General features: G+C 36.5%; 1 protein-coding gene and 1 pseudogene across 1 annotated transcript; both read left to right on the forward strand.

The window, feature by feature from the left end:
- The first annotated feature begins 8,554 nt into the window (after window positions 1-8,554).
- Window positions 8,555-9,076, forward strand: LOC141630051 (uncharacterized). Its single transcript, XM_074442938.1, has one exon. It carries the CDS (start codon window positions 8,555-8,557, stop codon window positions 9,074-9,076), a length of 522 nt encoding a protein of 173 aa, XP_074299039.1.
- Window positions 9,077-11,272: 2,196 nt separating this feature from the next.
- The window catches only part of LOC141630052 (uncharacterized), a 33,868-nt pseudogene continuing 22,239 nt past the window's right edge, over window positions 11,273-22,901 (forward strand).

Below are 22,901 nucleotides of genomic sequence, written 5' to 3' on the forward strand. Positions count from 1 at the left end.
GGATTGCGTTATTTCCAGCCATTTGTTGTAGAATGATATTATTGATAATAAGCGTGTTCTACACTGCGAAAGAAGAATAAAATAATAAGCATGCATCGTTTTATTTTAAGTCTAATGAACTAATGTCATAACGCGAAGACTCAAAAACATTTATACAATTGACCTCCCTCAAGAATTATATAAATGACCCCAAGACTCAATTTTCTGTAAATTGATAAGCTAACCTGTTAGCTAATTCTACCGTTAGAATTCTTGGTCGATAAATTTCTGTAAATACTATCTTTAGTCCATCATAATCACGAGAAACTCTTCGGACTATAATGTTGAGGTAAACTAAGTCAATACAACTACTTACCCAACGTAGATGGGGTCATATTAGGCCGACCGACGAAGAAGGGACTCATAGATGTTTGCCCTTATAAAGACTAATCTCAATTTCCGTTTTTAGAGGAAGATCCCATCACTATTTTTAATTCATTTTAAGTGAACTATAATCTAGCATGCGAGAATGATTTAAATTAAAGTGATGGCATATAGACTGTGACATCTGCATGTCCATGAAAACTAACAAACAACTATATGAGTCAATTTTCATGCATTTTAGTAGTAGGTGGTTTGGTTTTAGGCGGAATATGATGCAATTACTAGCATGTGAATGAAAAGCAATAAAATGAAAAACGTAAAAAAAAACAGTAAAAGTCCTAATGTGGCCTATCCTATCAAAATGAACAATAAATACAAGTTGGGAATCCATCCTTGGACCCGAGAAGCTTGTCTTGATGTTCCATCTTGATCCATGTAGCGGGAGTGAGCTTGAATCTTCATCTTTAGTCTTCTTTGAAATTACAATAATTAAAATTACATAATTTACCTATTAATTACATTCTAATTTCAAAACCCAAAACTAAAATAAAGGAGATTCGAGATCTCATAATTACATAAAAATCATGTTTCCTTCATTACGAAAACATGATTGACTAAAGCCACACTAAGTATTACATTATACAACTGATTGCAAAAATTAAATACGTAAATAAAATTCATTCATTCGATTCATTCAACATAATTAAAAGCATCAACTAAAATAAATTAAACATACATAATACAATAAATTAATTATGTTGATTAATTTATCCAAACCACCTATTTAAATTAAATTAAGTGACAATTCCGCAATTTAATCACATTAATTCATACATAATCCATATTAAACTTGTAATATGTATTCTATCCGTCAAAATTTTAAACTGCTTTAAAATAACTCGGTATCATTAAATTGTGAACCGATTCACAATAACTAATTGGCCAAATAAAATAACTTCTCTTTTTTTCTTGTTTGGTTTCGGCATAACCAAATAAAAGGAAAAAAAATTATTTTTTTATATTAAAATTCCAGCTCTCGGCTGAAATAGAAAACAACCAAAAAAAAAAATTTTTTTTTTACTTATCCGGCAATAAAAAAACAAAACCTTTCCCTTCCTTTTTTTTTATGCGGCAAAAGAAGGAAAAAAACAAAACTTTCCTTTTCCTTTTCTGATTCGGTAAATTAAAAAAATTCTTAAAAACGTTTTTTTTTTTTTTTTTTTAAACCACAAACCCTAAAAATTTTTGAGCCGTCAAAAAAATTCCCTTTTGCAGCAGTAAGCCCTAAAACAAGATTGATGAAGAACAAAGTTTACAGTTGCTAATAGAACATGGTTTAGCAAATGGATTAACAAGCATGATTAATCTTTTATGCTAAAACTATATAGCAAAAACAAATTCTCGTATCAATGGCATGATGATACTATATCTATTCTAACTTAATCTGCATTAAATCAAAATTCGCCAATTCTTCATATGATAATTTTAACCGATTAAAACGAAGATATGATCAAAAGAAATTGGATATAAATCATCAAACAAAAGGGAAAACAAAGCAAAAAAAAAGATCAGGCCGTAAAAAAATAACCCTAATTTATATACTCGAAAATTAGGTTATTAGTTTACATACAATTTTATGAAAATCATCAAAATTAAAATCGTGGCCTAGTGCTCTGATACCACTTGTGGGAAATAATCTGTATACTTCCCTTTAACATGAAGGATTATAACGATTTAAAGAAGATGATCTAAGGTCATAAAATAAAATACATAAACATAAGTAAAAAAGATTTAGAATTAACCTCCGGTCCTAGCAAATATGGCCTAAGAACAATACCAAAGTAGGTATTCGCCTATTGGTTGCACCCAAGACGATCTGAGATATACCCTTTGATTATGCTAGAAATCAATCTAAAATTTTCTGTAAAATTTTATTGTCTTTGTGTTCTTGTGATGAGAAAGAGGAGGCAAGGTCAGAAAAAGAAAAAGTATTAGGTTAGAAATAATTCTCTACCTTTCTTTTTATATAGACAGAAATCCGAAATCAATTAGGAAAGAAATAACTCTCCTAATTTTCGGCCACTGTTGACCGAAATAAGGAATAAAAATTTCCTTATTTTTGGTCTTTCCAAAAATATATAATATGTGTTGAATTGTCATCTAATGAGGATCGAACCCATGACCTCTTGGTATGTGTACCCTCACTATTACCACTATGACACATTCAGCTTGTTGATATTAAATACAACTGATTATATTTAATTACGAATTAATGATTAATTCGTCAAGCTAACATTATATATATTTAATTAAATATAACTTATTATATTTATTTTTTAATTGTGATTAATTCGTCTCAACTTAATATTATTTAATTTTCATTAAATAATTATCTCATCAACACATTTACTAACTTTTTAGTCATTTTGGGCATCAATGTAATTATATTTCTATAACCACATTTCTCAAATACGTCGTATAGGTGTGACCTTTATGGACCAGTTGATCACCGCCATCTGTATGATAATAACGTCAAACTTTCTAGCAAGCCAACCGTTATTAGGTAAACGTTAATCAACTGATTAAATATACGAAGTATACCCTTGTGAACCTGTAAGAGATTTATAAATGTTATCACACTAATTTGTGGAGGACACCAGCTCCAACAGGGGTTTGCTGTGATTTGGTCTATAACTAAAGGCAATGAAATATAAATTAAACTAAAGAAATGTATTAAATCAAATATAAAGAAGGGTACTAGGATGGTCGGTTCACTATAGTTTCGGCGGCAGCATACTAAGTAGGTCTAAATCAAACACGTGAGGCGGGAAAACAAGAGGTCCTCTCGGTCCACTCTTAACAGGTAGCATCTTTCGATCTCGCTACAGGTCCCTGATATCACTAATACTGACTTTCGTCTTGAAAAGTGACTCAAAAGGCTAAATTAGCATATCTTTCGATCTCGCTAATCTAGTCGTCTTAATTAGGCAGGCTATTTCTCATCCCTATCTTTCGATCTTTATTGGGTCGGTCAATTCCTAAGCATTCAAATAGTCGCGTGCACTCGATTCGTCAAACATAACAATTAAAACAATTAAAACGAAGCAATCTCAGCGTGGCCAGTCGATCGACCAGGGAACCGAGTCGATCGACCGACAAGCGATTTATGTCATACCAATTTTAATGCCGCCTAACCTACAGATTCCCTACATCCTAGCACAATGAATTTAGCTACTCATACTAGGAATGATAACGACAATAAGGTTGACTAATAAAACAGAAGAATTCATGATTAAAACGATGAAATAAGCAATTGACATAAAACGATAAAATTGGCTTTTGGGATACTAACTAACAATTCTATACCTATGAATGCTAATAAAGTAACGAACTGAAATAAGAGCAGGATAGTACCGTGAAGAGGAATTGTAAAGACAGAATCTAAAAAACCGAATGCAAAAAGTAACTTGTATTGAATACGAAACAATATTCTAAAACTATGAACCCTAAAGAATTTCTGATAATAAAACTGGATTAAAGCTTGATGAATGATTCCTAAAGTCAGTTACGCTATATAGAAATATACGTAACACTTATTTCTAAAACCTAAATATAATGGGCTTTGGAAATCTCGATCTTTTAATTCTCGTCAGAATAGCGATGTGGTCGATCGACTAGGATAGCGATCGATCGGATTGTAAGCTCTGAGTAGCTTCTGGTTGTCGTGCATTGGTCGATCGACTAAGGGCAACGGTCGATCGACCGTTGTAGCTGACAGTCCGCTTTTAACTTCTCGTGGATTTGTCTTTTGGGCCTCGAAATACGCACCAAGCTCGTTCCTTGAGTGAATACTTTACGTCAAATGCAGTGCAAGGTACTCGGGGACGGATTTAGTTCAATTTCTACCCATTTCGGCATAAATCTGCAATATTACAATAAAATACGAAAGTAGACGAAATGCGGCAAATAGTAGCATAAAACTACACAATTGAGCTCTGAAATGCGTGTAAAATAGGGTGTAAAACATCATATAATTGACACGCATCACACACATCGAATAGACACACAACAAATTCCCCCTGGTGACCAGCTTGAGATTGTGATGGCCATAGTGAGACTTTGGAACGTCTCCCAAGTCCTTGCGGTAGCTCCAAACAACTCTCCACGGGTTCATTTTATTTGGACTCCCTAAGTTCATTGGGTTCATTAGTTTTAGGTGATGGAATCGTCGGCTCTGATACCACTTTGTAACACCCCCTGGTACCAAGGTACCTTACCAAGGACTACCCTAGCATGAAAGGCTGTTACCATCTCGGTTGCCCGAGGTTAGTATATATCAAAAGCAACAGTCCAAACACATTTATTAAAGTACGATAAAGTAAAGTTTACATAGTCTCAAAATCCGTTATAAACAACTATCCAAAAACCAACAATTATGAAATAACAACTACAACTCTTGACAGCTATAACTAAGTTTGCGTGGTGACTCCCCATAACTGCCCCAAAGCTCATCAACTGCATCACCTGTCACAATCTGCTCACCATCCCCGAATGGATCACCACAGATGTTACAAAATACAACAGGGTCAGTTACTGTATAATTAAAATAAGACAAGTCCCTTTATTGTGCGTCCTTGGAGTCCTGATGTTGACTTAGTGAAGGAGGATGTCAAAGAGGTGCCAGTTTGGGTGAGATTAGAACAGCTTCCTCTGAAATTTTGGGGGAAGTGTCTTCCCAGAATTGCAGGCTTATTAGGGAAATATATTCAATGTGATGCGGCTACTAAGGACAAAACTAGGCTTGGATTTGCCCGAGTCATGGTGGAGGTTCCTTTTGGCAAGGCAATCCCTGATAAGATTAAGTTTCTAGATGAAGATGGTCATGTGGTTGTTATTAAGATTGTTTCTGAATGGAAACCAATCCTTTGTACGTCGTGTAAAGGAGTTGGTCATACTTCTGCAAGTTGCAGGAAAACTAAACAGTCACAGGCTCCTAAACCTAAGGCTCCAAAAGAGGTAGTCAAGCAATGGAGACCTAAAGCTCGACCACCAGTTGAGCCTGTTGTTCCAGTGCCTGCCACTGAGGAGTCAAGATTAGTTACTCCCATTGAAAAGCCTAACCAGTTCTAGGTGACTTGGGGGACGAATGGGAAGTAACATATGGCTCAAACCCCTGCAAAGAGAATTATCAGATTCAGTAGACAGGAGTTGATGGACAAAGGGTATAGTTGTATCAAGTTTGGTAAGGACACATTCCTTGAGTCACTTAACACTCCTGCTCCTTCTGTTGGAATTGGTGTGGTTGCTGTAAATGGTAGTGCATTACCTCCCTCTGGGGGTAATGTATAATTTTGGATTTTGGAACATTAGGGGACTCAATAGCCCAACCAAGCAGAATACTATTAAATGGTTCTTACACCATCATCAAATTGGGTTATTTGGTCTCCTTGAGACAAAGGTGAAGCCTTTGTCTCTAAATAGTGTGCGTAATAATATTTGTGCTAATTGGTGTGTCTCTACTAATACTTCTTATCACAAAGGGGGTCGAGTTTGGGTTCTGTGGCAACCTTCTATGTTTTCTGTTAATTTCTTAGATTATACTGCTCAATCTATTCACATGGAGGTTAAGGATTTAGGCTCTGGTTTCCAGTTTAAGTGTACTATGGTATATGCTTTTAATGACTTGAATGAAAGGAAAGCTTTGTGGTCTAGACTGTGTGATTATAATCAAGATGTTAAGGGGCCTTGGGTTATATGTGGGGATTTCAATACTGTCTTGGTTCCTTCTGAGAGGTTAGGAGGTAATTCACCCTATGAGGAAATGGATGATTTTCATCAGTGTGTTGCTGAGTGTGGGGTGACTGACTGCACTGCCATAGGTTCTCTGTATACATGGTCTAATAAACAAGAGCCTTTCTCTAGAGTTTTTAGTAGATTGGATAGAGTTTTGGTGAATGAAGCTTGGATTAGAAGTAATGAAAGTTCTTATGCTCACTTCTATACTGAAGGTGTTTTTGATCACACTCCCTGTGTGATACAAGAACATAGTAATGCTTTTAAACCAAGGAGAAGTTTCAAGTATTATAACATGTGGAGTAAAGCTGAGGATTTTAAGGAGTGTGTGAAGCAAGTATGGGATACTAACTGGCATGGTACTCTGATGTTTCAGCTGGTTAAGAGGTTGAAGTCCTTAAAATGGCCTTTGAAGAAGCTTAACAAGGAAAATTTTGATGATGTTGTTAATAATGCTACTAGGGTTAAAATGAACCTTGAGTTTATTCAATTAAAACTCAGGAGTGATCCTTCTAATGCTGCACTTATTGTTCAAGAGATGGAAGCTAATAGTAGTGTAAGATTTCTGGAGTCTGCCTGTTCTGAGTTCCTGATGCAAAAATCAAAGGCTATATGGGTTGATAAAGGTGATGACAATACCAAATATTTTCATAGTGTTATTAAGGGGAGGCAGATCAGGAATAAGGTTATCAAAATTGAGGATACTCAGGGGGTAAAATGTGAAGATCCTCAACAAATCCAGAAAGCTTTCCTAAATTTTTATACTAAGCTGCTGGGTACCTCTGAGGAAGTCTTGAATATTAGTAACAGAGTAGTTAAGATGGGGAAGGTGTGTACTGAAGAGCATAAACAGTTGTTGTTGAACCCTGTCACTAATGATGAAATTAAGAAGGCTATGTTTTCTATTCCTAACCATAAGGCAGCAGGGCCAGATGGTTATTCTAGGGCCTTCTTCAAAGATGCTTGGGATGTTGTGGGGGAGGATGTGTGTCTTGCTATTAAGGATTTCTTCCAAACTGGTAAATTACTTAAACAGTTAAACCATACCCTCATTTCTCTAATACCTAAGTGTGCAATGCCTCAGAATGTTACTCAGTTTCGTCCAATTTCCTGTTGCAATGTGGTGTATAAGTGTATATCTAAGCTTTTGTGTGCTAGACTTTCTGGGGTGCTGCCTGAGTTGATCAGTGATAGTCAAGGTGGTTTCATTAAGGGAAGGAGCATTGTGGAAAACATTCTCATATGCCAGGATATAGTCAGGCTTTACAATAGGAAATCAGTCTCTCCTAGATTTCTTATGAAAGTTGATCTGATGAAAGCATATGATTCAGTCATCTGGGACTTTTTAAAGGAGATGCTGGTTTCTTTGGAGTTCCCTACCCATTTTATAACCTTGATAATGGAATGTGTTAGGACTGCAAGTTACTCTTTGGTTCTGAATGAAGATGTGTTTGGCTTCTTTAATGGCAAGAAAGGATTAAGGCAAGGGGATCCATTGTCTCCTCTCTTGTTTACTATTTCTATGGAGTACTTGAGCAGGATTCTGGTTTATGTTACAGAAAATATGGGATTCAAATATCACCCTATGTGTGGCAAACTCAAACTGTCACACTTGATGTTTGCAGATGACTTGCTCTTATTCAGTAAGGGTGATGTGGGTTCTATCATGGTAATTTTAAGAGCTTTTGCTACTTTTTCTAGGGCTTCTGGTTTACATATGAGCTCTCCCAAGACCAATGCTTATTTTAATGGGGTTCCTGGGGGAGTTAAGGAGGAAATCTTGCTTGCCACTGGAACTCAGGAAGGGCAACTACCATTTAAGTATCTTGGAGTGCCTATTACTGCTGGTAGGTTAACAAAAGCTCAAGGTCAAATTTTGGTTGAGAAGATTACTGCAAGAATTGTAAGTTTTGGATCCAGACACTTGTCTTATTCAGGGAGGTTAGTACTTGTTAATTCAGTATTGACCTCTCTCTACTCTTACTGGATGAACATCTTTGTCATTCCTAAGAGTGTCTTGCATAGGTTGAACTCCATCTGTCGAAACTATTTGTGGGATGGCAGTGTTGGTCACCTGAGAGTACCCCCTGTCAGTTGGGCTAAGATATGTTCACCAAAAAAGGAGGGTGGTCTGGGTTTAAGGGATAGTTTTGTGTGGAATGTAGCTGCTATGGGTAAGTTAGTATGGTGGATTTACTTTAACCCTGACAAACTATGGGTGAAATGGATCAGCCCGATTTATTTAAAAGGCAGATGCTGGACTGAGTATGTACCCAGTGGTGATATCAGCTGGGGATGGAGATCAGTTTGCAGAGTTCGTGATAAACTCAGTTCTGGTTACAGTCAAGGTCACTAGTTACTTGATGCTAAGGGGTATACTGTGAAGAGTGGTTATGAGATGTTGAGAGTGAAGTATCATCCTGTTGATTGGCATAGTATTGTGTGGAACAAGATGGCAATTCCCAAGCATAGATTCATCTGTTGGCTTATTGCCAGAGAAGCTTTGCAGGTTAAAATGAAGCTGTTTGGTTTGGGTATTGTTCCTGATGCTGTTTGCTTGCTATGTGGGAATGCTGATGAGACACATGTGCATTTATTCCAGCAGTGCCTGTATAGCAGAACTATCTTGTTAGAAATGGCTCGTTTGTGCCATGTTGTCCTCCCATCTACTGATATTCTTAGATGGATCTGGATGCAGAAATGGTCTAAGCATAGAAGAGGTGTTCTACTGTGTGCTTTCATGGCTTGTTTCTACTTCATTTGGTTGCAGAGGAATAGAGCAAGGGTGGAGCACTCCCTGGTCAAGCCTGTTGATGTAGTTAGGTTGGCTAGGAATGTTACTAAGATGAGAATTTGTACTTTCCATAACAAAATGGATATCCTTGATAGGCAATGGTTAGAAAGTATTGATGTTTGTTAATAGAGGCTTATCTCTATCAAAATTGGCTTAGTTTGTAAAACTGTTAGGTTGTATTACCTAAGTTTATGCTTATTGAAATTCTTACATCTCACCCAAAAAAAAAAAAAAATAAGACAAGCGTATAAAGCAACCAGCTGATCATTCTCCGTCCCCGGTATCCCGATCTTACACAGTAACCGACTACACACCGAAGTGTGTAGCCCTGCCGGATTACCCATCAACAGGTAATCCTCGCCGCCAGTGGGGGACCGCAACCAATCCCCACCTAAATCCTGCTCATCAACGAGCGATAACCCTGTCCTTTAATGTACACATCCCCTCCCGTGGCGGGTTCGATGGAGGGCGAACTAGGGTGTGAAGCCACTCCCGCAAGTGACTCCACCACAATCATCACAACACCATCACTACCACCACACCACCACTGCACCAACACTCCAACGATGATCAGTAGACAACAATCATACACAGTACAACAAAGCATCTCAAATCAATTAAACAGGAACTGAGTAGGGAAACCCTACCTTAGCACAACTGCAAGGAATACAAGAAAGCGATCTAGAATGGCTCCTCTACGAAGTCTCCGCCTAATCAACAATCACATAACACAATCACTATATGCGAAACCCCATTTCCTCCAATTCATAATCAAAGACAAACCCTAAAATATGAACCATTGAATATGAAGACAAGGACTTACCGACGATGAACAAAGGAATGAATGCAATTGCTATGATCACCCACACACAAAGGAGAGATTCAGAGATGATTAGAGCGTCGTAGAAGTGTTTATGTTTTGTAAAATGTAATTAGAAACTGTTTAGCTTATTATATATCGCCCTAATCATTTCCAAATCAAACCGCGGAAATAACACTCGACGGACCGGATACTCGGTCGAGTATAGAGTATACTCGGCCGAGTATCCTCTACTCGGTCGAGTATTCTGGATACTCGGCCGAGTGTTCATGGGCAGTAGCCAAACAGGATACACGACACACTTTACTCGACCGAGTAGGCTATACTCGGTCGAGTACCAGCCTATGAAAACCGTAGTATTACAGTTCACGAATACACGGTAAACCACGAGGTTGAGTAGAAAACTAAACAATGAATAAGAATAAAGCAACCTGCACTATCACTGATACACAAATAAATTCTACCACCACAATTCCTTTCACTTCACCCCACGACACACAGCATCAAGGCACACAACCACTTCTAGACACACAGTCATACTCCACTTCTAGACACACAGTCATACTCCAGGACACACGGTCCAATGGACACACAGTCCTGCCTCAGACACACAGTCTGGATACACACAAAACTCATCTCCCAAGTCCAACAACAATCAATAATAATGACAGTCTCACTAATATAACCAAACCAACGTGATATAAAACAATGGCATAAGGCAGAAAATCCAGCAAGGCAATAAAAGATCGTTGTAAACAGTTAAACTCATCCTTCACCAATCCTCCACAACAGACAATTAATCCATCTTTTAGTAATAACAGAAATAAGACAAGATTGAGTAGTTTCTTACCCGATCAGGAATATTCCAATTATAACAATCCAAATAAATAGCAATCCCAATTAATAATGCTTCTCAACAATTCTGTCACCTTGAGACGATAATTAAAAGCTGAGTTCTTTTTCCTTTTCCTTTCCGAATCTCCCTCTCTCTCTCTATTATTGGTGAGCTTATGAAATTATGAGTGAATAAGGTTTCTTATTAGGTCATACCCTCTATTTATAGACATAAGGTAAGTCTTATAGAACGGTATTAGGAAACTTATGTATCATATTATATAATACTTTTATAATTATTATTATTATTATTATTATTATTATTATTATTATTATTGTACTACATAGGCCATACAAATACTACACGAGCTCGGCCCATTTACACGGCCCAACTCCCTTTCCCGATTCATCCATTATTTTATTACTTTATTCCGTCTCACGACATATTCATTAATCGTAAATATTATTTATACAATATAAAAATATAAAATGCCCAATTATTATTTATGAAACACATTTCCATCTTGACTAGCTGCTGACCATGCCACTAAATTACCGGTATTACACTCTCTTTCTCTACCTTTTTTCTTCTTTAGCTCCTTTCTTCAATCCTCACATTCTCTCTTTAGTGTACCAATAACACTAGTGAAATGACCAGTTTGCCCCCAATGTGGCAATTTGGGAAAAACATGGGCTTGTATTTACTAGGTGTATTGTTGGCTTTTGGAGTTGGAGTTGTTTCTGCACAGCCTTTGGTGCACCGTACTTCCAAGGGTTGTTGCAAATCCGCTGTCGCTACCTGGTATGGTGATCCTGATGGCAACGGGAGTAGTGGTAAGTTTATCCATCATTCCAAAAATCTCCCATAATTATAAAAAAAAAAAACAATATTTACTCATAAACCAATTGTTATATTAAAAAGAGTAAATTATCAATAACTCCCTTTTAAAAATACACTTCTGACAACTTATTCCCTTTTAAAAAAAAAGTTTAAAAATTACACCCAAAGTATTGCAAAATTTCAAAAATTGCTCCCAACCCTATTTTTACATTTTTATGACAAAAATGCCCCTGATTTTTTATTCTCATATGACGAATATGATTATGTATTTTGGGTCGAGGATTGTAGTGGTTGACCATGTGTGGTAGAAGAGTTAGCAAAGTTGTAATGGAGTTCGATAATCATATGAAAAATAAAAAAATAAGGGGCCTTTTTGTCATAAAAAGGAAAAAATATGGGTTAGAGAGCAATTTTTAAACTTTTGCAATATTTTGGGTATAATATTTGAACTTTTTTTTAAAAGGGAGTAAGTTTTAAAAAAATATACTTTGACAGGAAGTTATTAATAATTTACTCTATTAAAAATAATGTCAATTACTTCGGTTTGAGACTGTCTCGACAGTTCAATTCAACAATAATGGAGATCCCCTACTAACCACCAAATATTAATCTTGTTCGTACGGTTCAAATTTACGGTAGTCTTAAGAGTAGTCATAACCCGAAATCATGTCATAATGTCATCATATATATATATATATATATGAGAATTTAGCACATAATTTTGCATTTTATTTATTTATCATAGTGTAAATTTATCCGAGGCGGGTTGGGGCGGTAAGCCCCATTCTATTTAAGAGTGGTGAAGGATGTGGGGCATGCTATAAAGTGAGGTGTCTGGACAAGACAATATGTTCCAAGAGAGCCGTTACAGTTATTATAACAGACGAATGTCCTGGCTGCTCTCGTACAAGTGCCCATTTTGACCTTAGCAGAGCTGCCTTCGGCCGTATGGCAGTTGCGGGTAGGGATGATAATGAAATCTAGACCCTGCCCAGATCCTGGGATCCAGATCCTATGGACTGGATATGGATCGCAATATCTTAGATCCAGTGGATAAGGATACGGATATGGATCGTATGGTCGAGATCCAGATCCTATCCTTAGATCCATTTTTATTTTATTTTATTAATCAATAAGTTAAGTTAAACAAATAATAAAACTATATGCTTTGTTTTTTTTAATATTTTTTCATAAATCAAACCATGATTTTTTCTGATTAACATTTTTCGGTTAAAATAATATTTTTTTTAGTGTTATTGTAATTTCATAAGACTTTATTTTTATCTTATTAAAATTTTGGCTTTATTATTTGTATCTAATAGAGAAAATTATTATGTTATGTCGCAATAAAATCCAAAAATTAATATTTTCATATTTTAAAAGGGAGTTTTCGTTTACTATCAAAAGGATATGGATAGATCCTGATCCAGTCCAGATCCTGTGGATCGGATATGGATATGAGAATTTCAGATCCTGCAAATATGGATCGGATCTGGATCTTATAGGATCCTATCCAGATCTTATCCATTCCCATCCCTAGTTGTGGGCGAACGCGGCCAGCTTCGGAACCGCGGGATTCTTAACCGCAAATACAAGAAGTAAGTAACAATTTTTTTTGCGAATCAGAGTAGTAAGATTCTTATAATTATGGTTAGTTGTAAAGTTAGTTTATGTCGTTTATTTGCTGAAATTATGGTTTGTTCAATGCTTAAATTATGCTTAAAGTACAATATTCGTAGGTGGTATAGTTTATTTAGGCTATAAGTAGTATTAAAATTTCTATTTGTACCAATCTATAATTATAATTTAAATCAACTACTCCCTCCTAATTACTGTGTTTGCCCCCATTTTATTTGGGCACAAAAAATAAGGAAATTAATAAATAATGAAAAAATAATGAAAACAAAGCATACAACATGGTGGGAGATTTAAATAGTCATAAATATTTCCCCCCTTTTTCTCCCACCAAAATACAAAGCCATCTGGCACTTTTGTACTCCTACTTAAAGCCTTCTTTATTTACATCAATATCTACATAAAATTACACAACCAAATCTCTTCACATATTTTCTTCCTTTTTTCCCGCTTCTAACTGTTCTTTCCTTTTCATCTCCTCCATGTCTTCCTTCCTCTTCTTCTCTTCCTTTTTTTCTTTGACAGTGTGTCATGGAACTCCACTAGAAAAAACGTTAGTCACACAAGCCTTTATATAAAGAACAACCAGAATTTATTCAAAATATAAACTTACTTGTTCTTGTCATTAACAAAATGCGTGGCTCAAACCTTTCAAACGATGAAAGACATAAGATAGGTTGTATTCTATTCGAAAATACAGTACATGGCATGCTAGAGAGAGGAATAATGCAGAAAGTTCCTGACCAGTTTAATGTAGACAGGAAAACAATGTTCGGAATATGGAGCCTTGCACAGAATCAGAGAACAAATGGTGAGGCACTACATCTACAATCAAAAATAAAGGAGAAGAAAGGCAAGGCCATAATAGAACTTCCAGTAAAGAGAATTTTAGCAATCGCCATGAGTGAAAGAGGGTCATTAATCACTTTTAGTAAAGCAATAGGAGTTTCACCATCTACAGTCCAGAAATAAGTTAAAGATGGACTAATCAGATCTCATACATCAGCATTAAAGCCAATGCTCACTGATGAAAATAAGTACAAGAGGATGTACTTTGCTCTTTCTAAATTAAGGTATGACAGAATATCTAATTCTTTATGGCTTAAAGAAATGTCATGTGAAATTCATATGGATGAGAAGTGGTTTTACATTACTCAAGACCAAGCTAAGTTTTTTCTTCTACGTGAAGAGTTAAATCTATATAGGGCATGCAAATCCAAAAGCTTTATTACAAAGGTCATGTTCACGTCAGCAGTTTCTAGGCCAATGTATGATGGAAATGGTACCCTTGTATTTGATGGAAAAATAAAATTAGGATTTTTCCATTTACATTCCAAGAGCCAGCAAGAAGAAACTCAAAAAATAGGGTGGCAGGGACTTTAGAGACAAAGTGAATACCATGAATCACTAAACAAGTTGTCAAGCAAATGTTTATTTCTAGATCTGGCAAAAGTATACCGAACCCGAAAAACCGAACAAAATAACTGAATCGACACCTGGCCGTACATCCGAAAGGTATAACTTAACTTCACCCCGAAACCTGAATCGACCTGAATTAATTCGAAATCGAACCGAATTTTTAATATCCGAAATAGACCCAAGATCGAATGAACTTGAACTGTTTCAACCTGAATTGTTTTAATCCGAACCGATATATATCTGAACCGATTTCAACCCGTACATTAATGTTTGAAACCCAACATTGAAACTCGAAATGACCCGAATGTACCTAGGCGTCACATCTAAGGTGTCTTTTTGTACATGAGTATCACCCATTTGACGTCAATGAATTAATATTATATCGAAGTTATACAAAAAAACATTATATATTACTTTTTTAAAACAAAAATTGTATTATATCCAATGTTTTTGAATAAAGATATAATCCCTTGACATTCGATCCGATTATGACCTGACTCGAATCTCATCTGCTCTGATATTGACCCGACTCGAACCTGAATCGCTCAGAAATATCTACAACCGATTAAAAGTGGAAATTGAATCCAACCTGAGTTGAACCGAACTGAAATCGAAAAAAAAGATAAACCGAAGTAACCCGATCCGAAAGAACCCGAACTGAAACTGATCCGATTAACCCGTTCGCCACCTCTATTTATTTCTAAGATTATTCCAGCCATTAAAAGCAAGTGGCCAGCATCGGCGTCTAAGAATACAAGTAAACAATAAGACAATGCAAAGCCACATATTAAATGCACAAATCATGATTTTCTGAATGCAGCAACAACATATGGTCTTAAAATAAGTTTGAATCAACAGCCCCCCGAACTCACCTGATTTAAATATGCTAGACTTAGGGTTTTTCAGGTCAATTCAGTCACTACAATAAAGGAAAAGGGCAAAAATAGTTTATTAGTTAGTCCTCAATGTTGTGCAAGCGTGGGATAAAGAGCCTGCTTTATGTTTAGATGATGTGTGGTTAAGTCTACAAGCTGTCATGTTGGAGGTTCCAAAAATAAAGGACACGTACAATGATTTCAAGTTACCATATCTAGGCAAGAAAGTAAAAAGGGCAGCAGGGACTTTGCTAAGAAATTTAGATGCAAACATGGATGTTGTAATGGAATGTCTACAAGATTTAAATGAAGCAGGGAAGGATCAAGGTTTAGAACATATTTTTGTGCCAATGACCTTAAATCAGCAAATCTGAACTTTGTTTGTATTGGAAACATTCTTATTATAGAATGCTTATATTATAAACATCAGTAGGACAGTTATCTTTTGTTGTAATATAGGCAAGATATGAAATGTACTCACAGTCTTTTGGCATGTAATGAATGTTTATATTGGAAACATTCTTATAATAGAATGCTTACATTATAAACATTAGTAGGACAGTGAAATTTTGTTGTAATATGCTGAACAATGTTATGTAATGTGTTGAACAATGTTTTGAAATTTAATGGAAAGAGCTCTCAGGGCAATTAGCAACCTCATCATTGAGCCTTCATAGAGTATGAAAAAGGTCTCCTACATCCATACTATTTCAAGGAAGTTGTGCAACATTAAATCTATCATGTGGTTGACTATGAAAGACCTCCTACATGAACAAAAGTAAAAATCACACAACACATGAACATAACATGGTGGAATCCTCATCACAACTCTCATAACAACCACAATGTTAAATCTGAACATAACTTTGGAATGAATAAAACATGCTTATGCTGTAAGAGTAAAGTATTGCAATAGAGTTAGACAATCATTAAGCTCTCATAAGAGTAAGCTGTCACTTAATCATTGAGCTCTCATCACAATAAAGCAATAACCAACAAATATAACATGAAAACAAGTTAAATTCAGTCCAATGCTCTCATAGGTATTGCTATTTTCATCATAGAGCAAAGTATAGAATTGCAGAAAAGAATTGAATCTGTCATGTGGTGGACTATAAAAGACCTCCTACATAAACAAAACTCATAATCACACAACTCATGAACTTAACATGGTGGTATCCTCATCACAGTCCTATTAAAATTCACAATATCATCATAAAATCTGAACTTTGGAATGAATAAAACATGTTTATGCTGTAAGAGTAAAGTATTGCATTAGAGTTAGACAATCAATGAGCTCTCATAACAATAAGCTATTACTTAATCATTGAGCTCTCATCACAATACAGCAATAACCAACAAATACAGCATGAAAACGAGTTAAATTCAGACCAGCACTCTCATAGTGCATTTTCATCATTGAGTAAAGTACAGAATTGCAGACAGAACAACACATTACTAACAAAATTCAGACCAACATCCTCAATTTCTATTTAATCAGTCAGACAACAATAACCAGCAAAACACCAACAGTTAACCAGCAACAATAACCAACAGAACACCAACAGTTAACCAGCAATTGCGGAAAATAAAAAACCTGAGGCAACAGAAAATTAAAACTGTAGGTTGAGTTAGTTTACCTCTATACTCAGGCATTTCCTTATATTTGGGACAATATATACCCAAAATTAAATTGGGTAAACTTATTCCGTCCTCGTCATTTTTTTGAACAACTTCCAACTTGACTTTCTCATCATCCTCTTCTTTATTTTTCTTCACCAAAGGACCGCCCTCCCCTTCTTTGACTTCCAACTTCACTTTCCCATCATCCCCTTCTTTAATTTTCTTCACCACAGGACCACCCTCCTCTTCTTTGACTTCCAACTTCCCTTTCCAATCATCACAAGTCTTTCTCTTTCTCTCCTTACATGCACAGTAAAGAAAAACAACAACAGCAGATCATTGACCTAAATACAATCCGAAGTCAAGTTCATTATTTCACCATATATAAATATAAAAGAAACATCATAAATTTAACTCAATAATCCAAAGTTCATTATTTCATTGTTTAAGAACCACAAAAATTTAACTCACTAATCCGCAGATCTGGTTATTTCTTGCCAAATAATAACAAAAGTTGCAATCTTTACCACGATATAGTGTATATAAAATAAATAGAAAAACAAACCTTATTATTTTTTACTGAATCTTCGAGACGATGAGATTCATCAAGAACATGATTGTAAGGGATCCTTACAAAGAGACAGGTCGTTAAATCTGATGGATCAACGATATCCAAACCGTAAAAGCCATCTACTGAATCCGGTACAACATACCCATGAAGTACCGAATAAGGTAAGACTAAGTCACCCTTAGAAGAAAACCTTCGAGATGACATCGGGAGAACCGGAAAGATGTGGATGAAGAGAAAAGGAGCAGTCAAGAAGAGGAGGCAGTATGGTGAAATTGTGAAGAAGAATTAGGGTTTGTAGTGAGAGATGAAGGAAGGATCTAGAGAGGAGATGAGAAGTTGAGAACGACTGTTGAGTGAAGGAGAGAATGGAAAGATCTAGAGAGATTAGAGAGATAAGGCTGTTTTTTAGGCTTTTTAAATAATGGACGGATGAGGGAAGCATTTTGGGTTGATCCAAAATATGGAGGGAAGTATTTTGGGTTAATCCAAAATATGGAGGGAAGATTTGGGTTGATCCAAAAATAGGAGGGAGTAGTTATATTTTGGTTAGTTGTTAAATAGATTAGGATGAAAGATTTGGGTTAGTGTTTATAAAGCACAAGTTTAGGCTCATAAGCAAGTGGCATAAATTGTAAATAGAAAAGAGTCATAAGGACCATATGGTCAAAAGTATGTCTCAAATAGGAAATTTATGAAATGGGGCAATCACAAAAACTTTGCCATATAGAGGAAATGGGGCAAACATAGACATTTGGAGGGAGTACTATATACTCCGTATTATACTGTGTTGTTTTAACTCGGATTAGCCAAAGGGTTTACTCCAAAGAAAAAAAATATATAATTATGATTGTCTAAGTGTATGTAATGGAGTACAATATATGGGTTTAATTACCTATTCCATTTTTAAGTGTCTTAAGCATAAAATGGATAGTTGTCTTAAGTTTAAGACGGTTTAAATATTGCCTGAATTACATGGGTATATAGGACAAACCTTTTGGGAAGTGCTAGAGCGACACCGGGTGTTACCGAGTTTCGGTAACACCCTGATAAAAATAGAAAAAAATTAAAAATTAAAAAATAGTCTTAATTTTTATGTCAATATCGTAAGGATAAGACCGTAATTCACAATAAATTATATTAATAAAATAAAAAATAAAAGATACTCATTAAAACTAAATTATATCTAATATTATAGAGCATACAAAATCATAACAAACACATCGTCTTTATCTTCATCAAATCTTAATTTACCGTTTAACCAAAAAACAAGAGAGAATTCTATTGTCAAACGCGAGACTACGAATACCTTACGGAAATTTCCTCCATTAAATTTATAATTTTTAAGGTAGGTGACACGGCTGTCGCAACCCTATCAAAAATAAACCAGCCGGCTCAACTAATAAATATAATAGAGGTAAGTCGGGTATCGTACTCCACAGGGAGGCTATTATATCTACTCGCTATTTTAGTCCGTCACGATAACAATGGGGTGTTTGAATTTGTTTTCTAACCAACTAAATGAGATTAAAGGAAAGAGAAAAGAGCAATAAAAATAGTAAAGAGAAAAAAAGGAAATAAAGGATGTGATCAAATAAAGAGAAGAATACTAGGAGGTCGGTTCACCATGGTAATTAGCCAATTCAGTCATCAATAGGTTAAACGGTCTAATGTGAGAAGGGTAAAGGAAAGGTCCTCTCGGTCCACTTTCTGCCCTAAAATACTACTAACTTAGCTCTCGCCCTCATTAGTGTAGTCTACTATTCATAATAGGTCTGTTCATACCAATCTCTCGATCTAGGTCTGAATTTAACCGAATTAACTTGTTTAGAAGCGTGCACTCAACTAAACGATTACAATTATATTGTTATAAAATAGTTCTCACATGTAAACCATCTAATCTATTTACAACGTCATTAATTCACTACCATGGCTCCCCTAATCCTAACATAAAGGGAATTAGCTACTCATGTTTATGATGAAACAAACAATAATAATTGAAGAATTAATCAAAGACATGATATAGCGATGATGAAGGTGAAATAACATAAACCAAATGAAACGGGAGAGGAGGCCGAGCTAGACCGCGGATTGGGACCTTCGTCCAATTTGAGGTCTAACTCAAATTCCGTCTAAGAAGACATGGTAATCTTTGTCACGTCTCAATTCTATAATGAATATTGAGACTTTTTGCCTAGGGACTTTTATTTAAATAAGGATCCGAGCTAAGATGAAATCACAAGACAAAACCGAGTGACGGGTTTATCGGTTTTCAACAAACGAGCTTAGTTTGCTTCCAATCGGTCCCATCTTTTTAGTAATCACATGAAGACCATCCTAGGACGTTTTTCAGCTGCTCAAACCGTCCAAATCAGTCCTAGGAGGCTGTTTTCTTTATTTTGAAGAGTTAGCTCAAATGTCGCTTTTAAGGAAGATCCAAAGTGTCACTATCATTCTTACAATTGTGTAAGAGCTTTGGGGGCTGCTCTCAAGGGCTTATACCAGCCGAAAATGGACTAAGGAAGCCTGCAATTGTGTGTTCCTAGGATAGCTCTTATGTCCCTTTCATTGTAAGACCTTGAGAAGACCATTTGGATTGTTCTTGCTTGGTTGATGCTCTTGGCTGCCTAGGATAGATTTTTCAGCAACTTTTATTGTTTTCTAAGTAGTTTAATGATAGCCATTGGATGTAATTTGGATGGTTAAGATTAGAAGGACTTGGGCTATAAATAAGCCAAGTTCCCAAGTGTAATATTCAGATTTGCTTAAGATAAAAACCAAGTAAGAAACATGAGTTTTCTTCATTAAAATCTCTTCTTTGCTTTGTGCTTGAAGAGCTCCTTTGCTTTGTGCTTGGAGTTTGATAGTTTACTTGCTTGTGTGCTTTTAAACTATCGAGTCTAATCCTAATGCTTTGTGTTCGGGGTTAGTCATATCACCCAAAACCGTCCCTAGGGACACGCCTAATCTGAAGTTTGTTTCATGCAAACTTAGGCTCCTTTCCTTAGTTTTCTACTTAAATTATCGAGTTAGAAGTTTCACTCCAACTTGGTTATCAGAGCTTTGGTTTAGTTTTGTGAGTTCATTTTCCTAACTACATTCAAAAACACAAAAACAGCCCAATGAGTGAAGAGAGAATACTCGGTCTTGAAAACAAAGTAGACCGATTGACAACAAATGTGAATTTGATCTTGGAATCCATAACAACCTTGATGACCAATGTTCCAACACCACCAAGGCGTGGAGGACGACCACCACCGCACCATGGAAGAGGGCGTGGCCGTGGGTTTGGAGCAAGGGGCCGAGAGCATGAGGACGTGGAGGACGACTTGCACTCGGATTCGGGGGATTCTTGGGTTGAAGCTCATCATGAGGAACATCCTAAAGACTTAAAGGTAGAAATTCCAGACTTTAATGGTAGTTTAAATCCCGAAGATTTAATAGATTGGCTTAGAACTATCGAAAGAGTCTTTGAGTTTAAGTCATATTCGGATGCTAAGTGTTTTAAAGTTGCCATCTTAAAACTTAAAGGATATGCTTCACTTTGGTATGAGAACTTAAAAAATCGAGAAAAGAGATGGTAAGGAACCTATTAAGTCTTGGTTAAAGTTGAAGAAGAAGCTTAATGAGAAATTTGTACCTAAAGAATACACTCAAGATTTGTTCATTAAACTCACTCAACTTAAACAAGATCAACAACCACTTGAGTCTTACATTAGAGATTTTGAGCAACTCACTTTGCAATGTGAAATGAATGAGAAACCGGAACAAAAAATTGCTAGATTTGTTGAGGGTCTAGATGACAAAGTTGCTCAAAGAGTCCGATTACCACATGTGTGGTCCTTTGATGAGGCCGTTAACTTGGCTTTGAGAGTTGAGAAAGCGGGAAAGGGAAGGGCTAACCCACAAAAATACCCGACCAAAACAGGCCATTACTCGAAACCCCACACACCAACCGAATCAAAACCCAAAGACCTCTCAAATTCACAACCAAAAACAGCCTATTTTGACAAAGGAAAAGCACCCGAAAATTCTCAAAGAAAAACCGTAGGCCTCAAGAAATGCTTCCAATGTCAAGGGTATGGTCATTTCATGAAAGATTGTCCAACCAAGAGGGCTCTTAGCACCCTAGAAGTAGTCCATTGGGGAGAGGATGAGATTCTTGTTTGTGAAAATGATGAGAATGATGAGGAACAAAAAGAGGCAGCCGAGGTAGTCTTGCCGGATTCGGGACTTAGTTTGGTTACTTGGAGGGTGATGCACACACAACCACAACCATTAGAACTAGACCAAAGACAACAAATCTTTAGGACTAGGTGTACCATCAAGGGAAGAGTGTGTAATTTGATAATTGATGGGGGGAGTTGTACTAATGTAGCATCGAGTACTTTGATTGAAAAACTCTCATTACCCACAATAAATCATCCTTGTCCATACAAACTAAGGTGGCTCAACAAAGGAGCCGAGGTTAGAGTTGATAAACAATGTTTGGTCTCTTTTTCCATTGGAAAGAATTATGTTGATGAGGTCCTTTGTGATGTCTTACCCATGGATGCTTGTCATTTGTTACTTGGGAGACCTTGGGAATTTGATAGGGATTCGATTCACCATGGGAAAGAGAACACCTATTCCTTCAAATTTGCTTCAAAAAGAGTCATATTGTCACCATTACCACCCACCATCAAACCTACAACACCACCTTCAATGGTTGAACCTTCTAAGGAAATCCTATTAATCAATGGGGCTGAATTGTTGCAAGAGTTAGAAGGGGAGGGGGATGTGTATGCTTTAGTGGTTACGGGGTTGGCTAAGGGAATAGGAGGTGGCGGAGAGGGTCACGGCCAGCAGGCCACGGCCGAGGAGGGAGTGTCGAGGGAGGTTCAAGAGTTACTTGATTCTTATGGGGATGTCTTTCCTAATGAACTTCCGAGTGGGCTACCACCTCTTAGGGGCATTGAGCACCAAATTGACCTCATTCCGGGAGCCTCTTTACCAAACAAAGCAGCCTATAGAAGTGATCCAATAGCCACCAAAGAGTTGCAAAAACAGATTGAGGAGTTAGTGAGTAAAGGATTTGTGAGGGAGTCACTTAGTCCTTGTGCGGTTCCGGCACTACTTGTTCCAAAAAAGGATGGGTCATGGAGAATGTGCACCGATAGCCGAGCCATCAACAACATCACCGTTAAGTATAGGTTCCCCATACCTAGACTTGACGATATCTTGGATGAGCTTAGTGGAGCTCAAGTGTTCTCAAAGATCGATTTAAGGCAAGGTTACCATCAAGTTAGAATCAAAGAAGGGGATGAGTGGAAAACAGCCTTCAAAACCAAACATGG

The sequence above is a fragment of the Silene latifolia genome, chromosome Y (genome assembly GCF_048544455.1).
Source record: "Silene latifolia isolate original U9 population chromosome Y, ASM4854445v1, whole genome shotgun sequence".
In the NCBI taxonomy this organism is placed as follows: Eukaryota; Viridiplantae; Streptophyta; class Magnoliopsida; order Caryophyllales; family Caryophyllaceae; genus Silene; species Silene latifolia.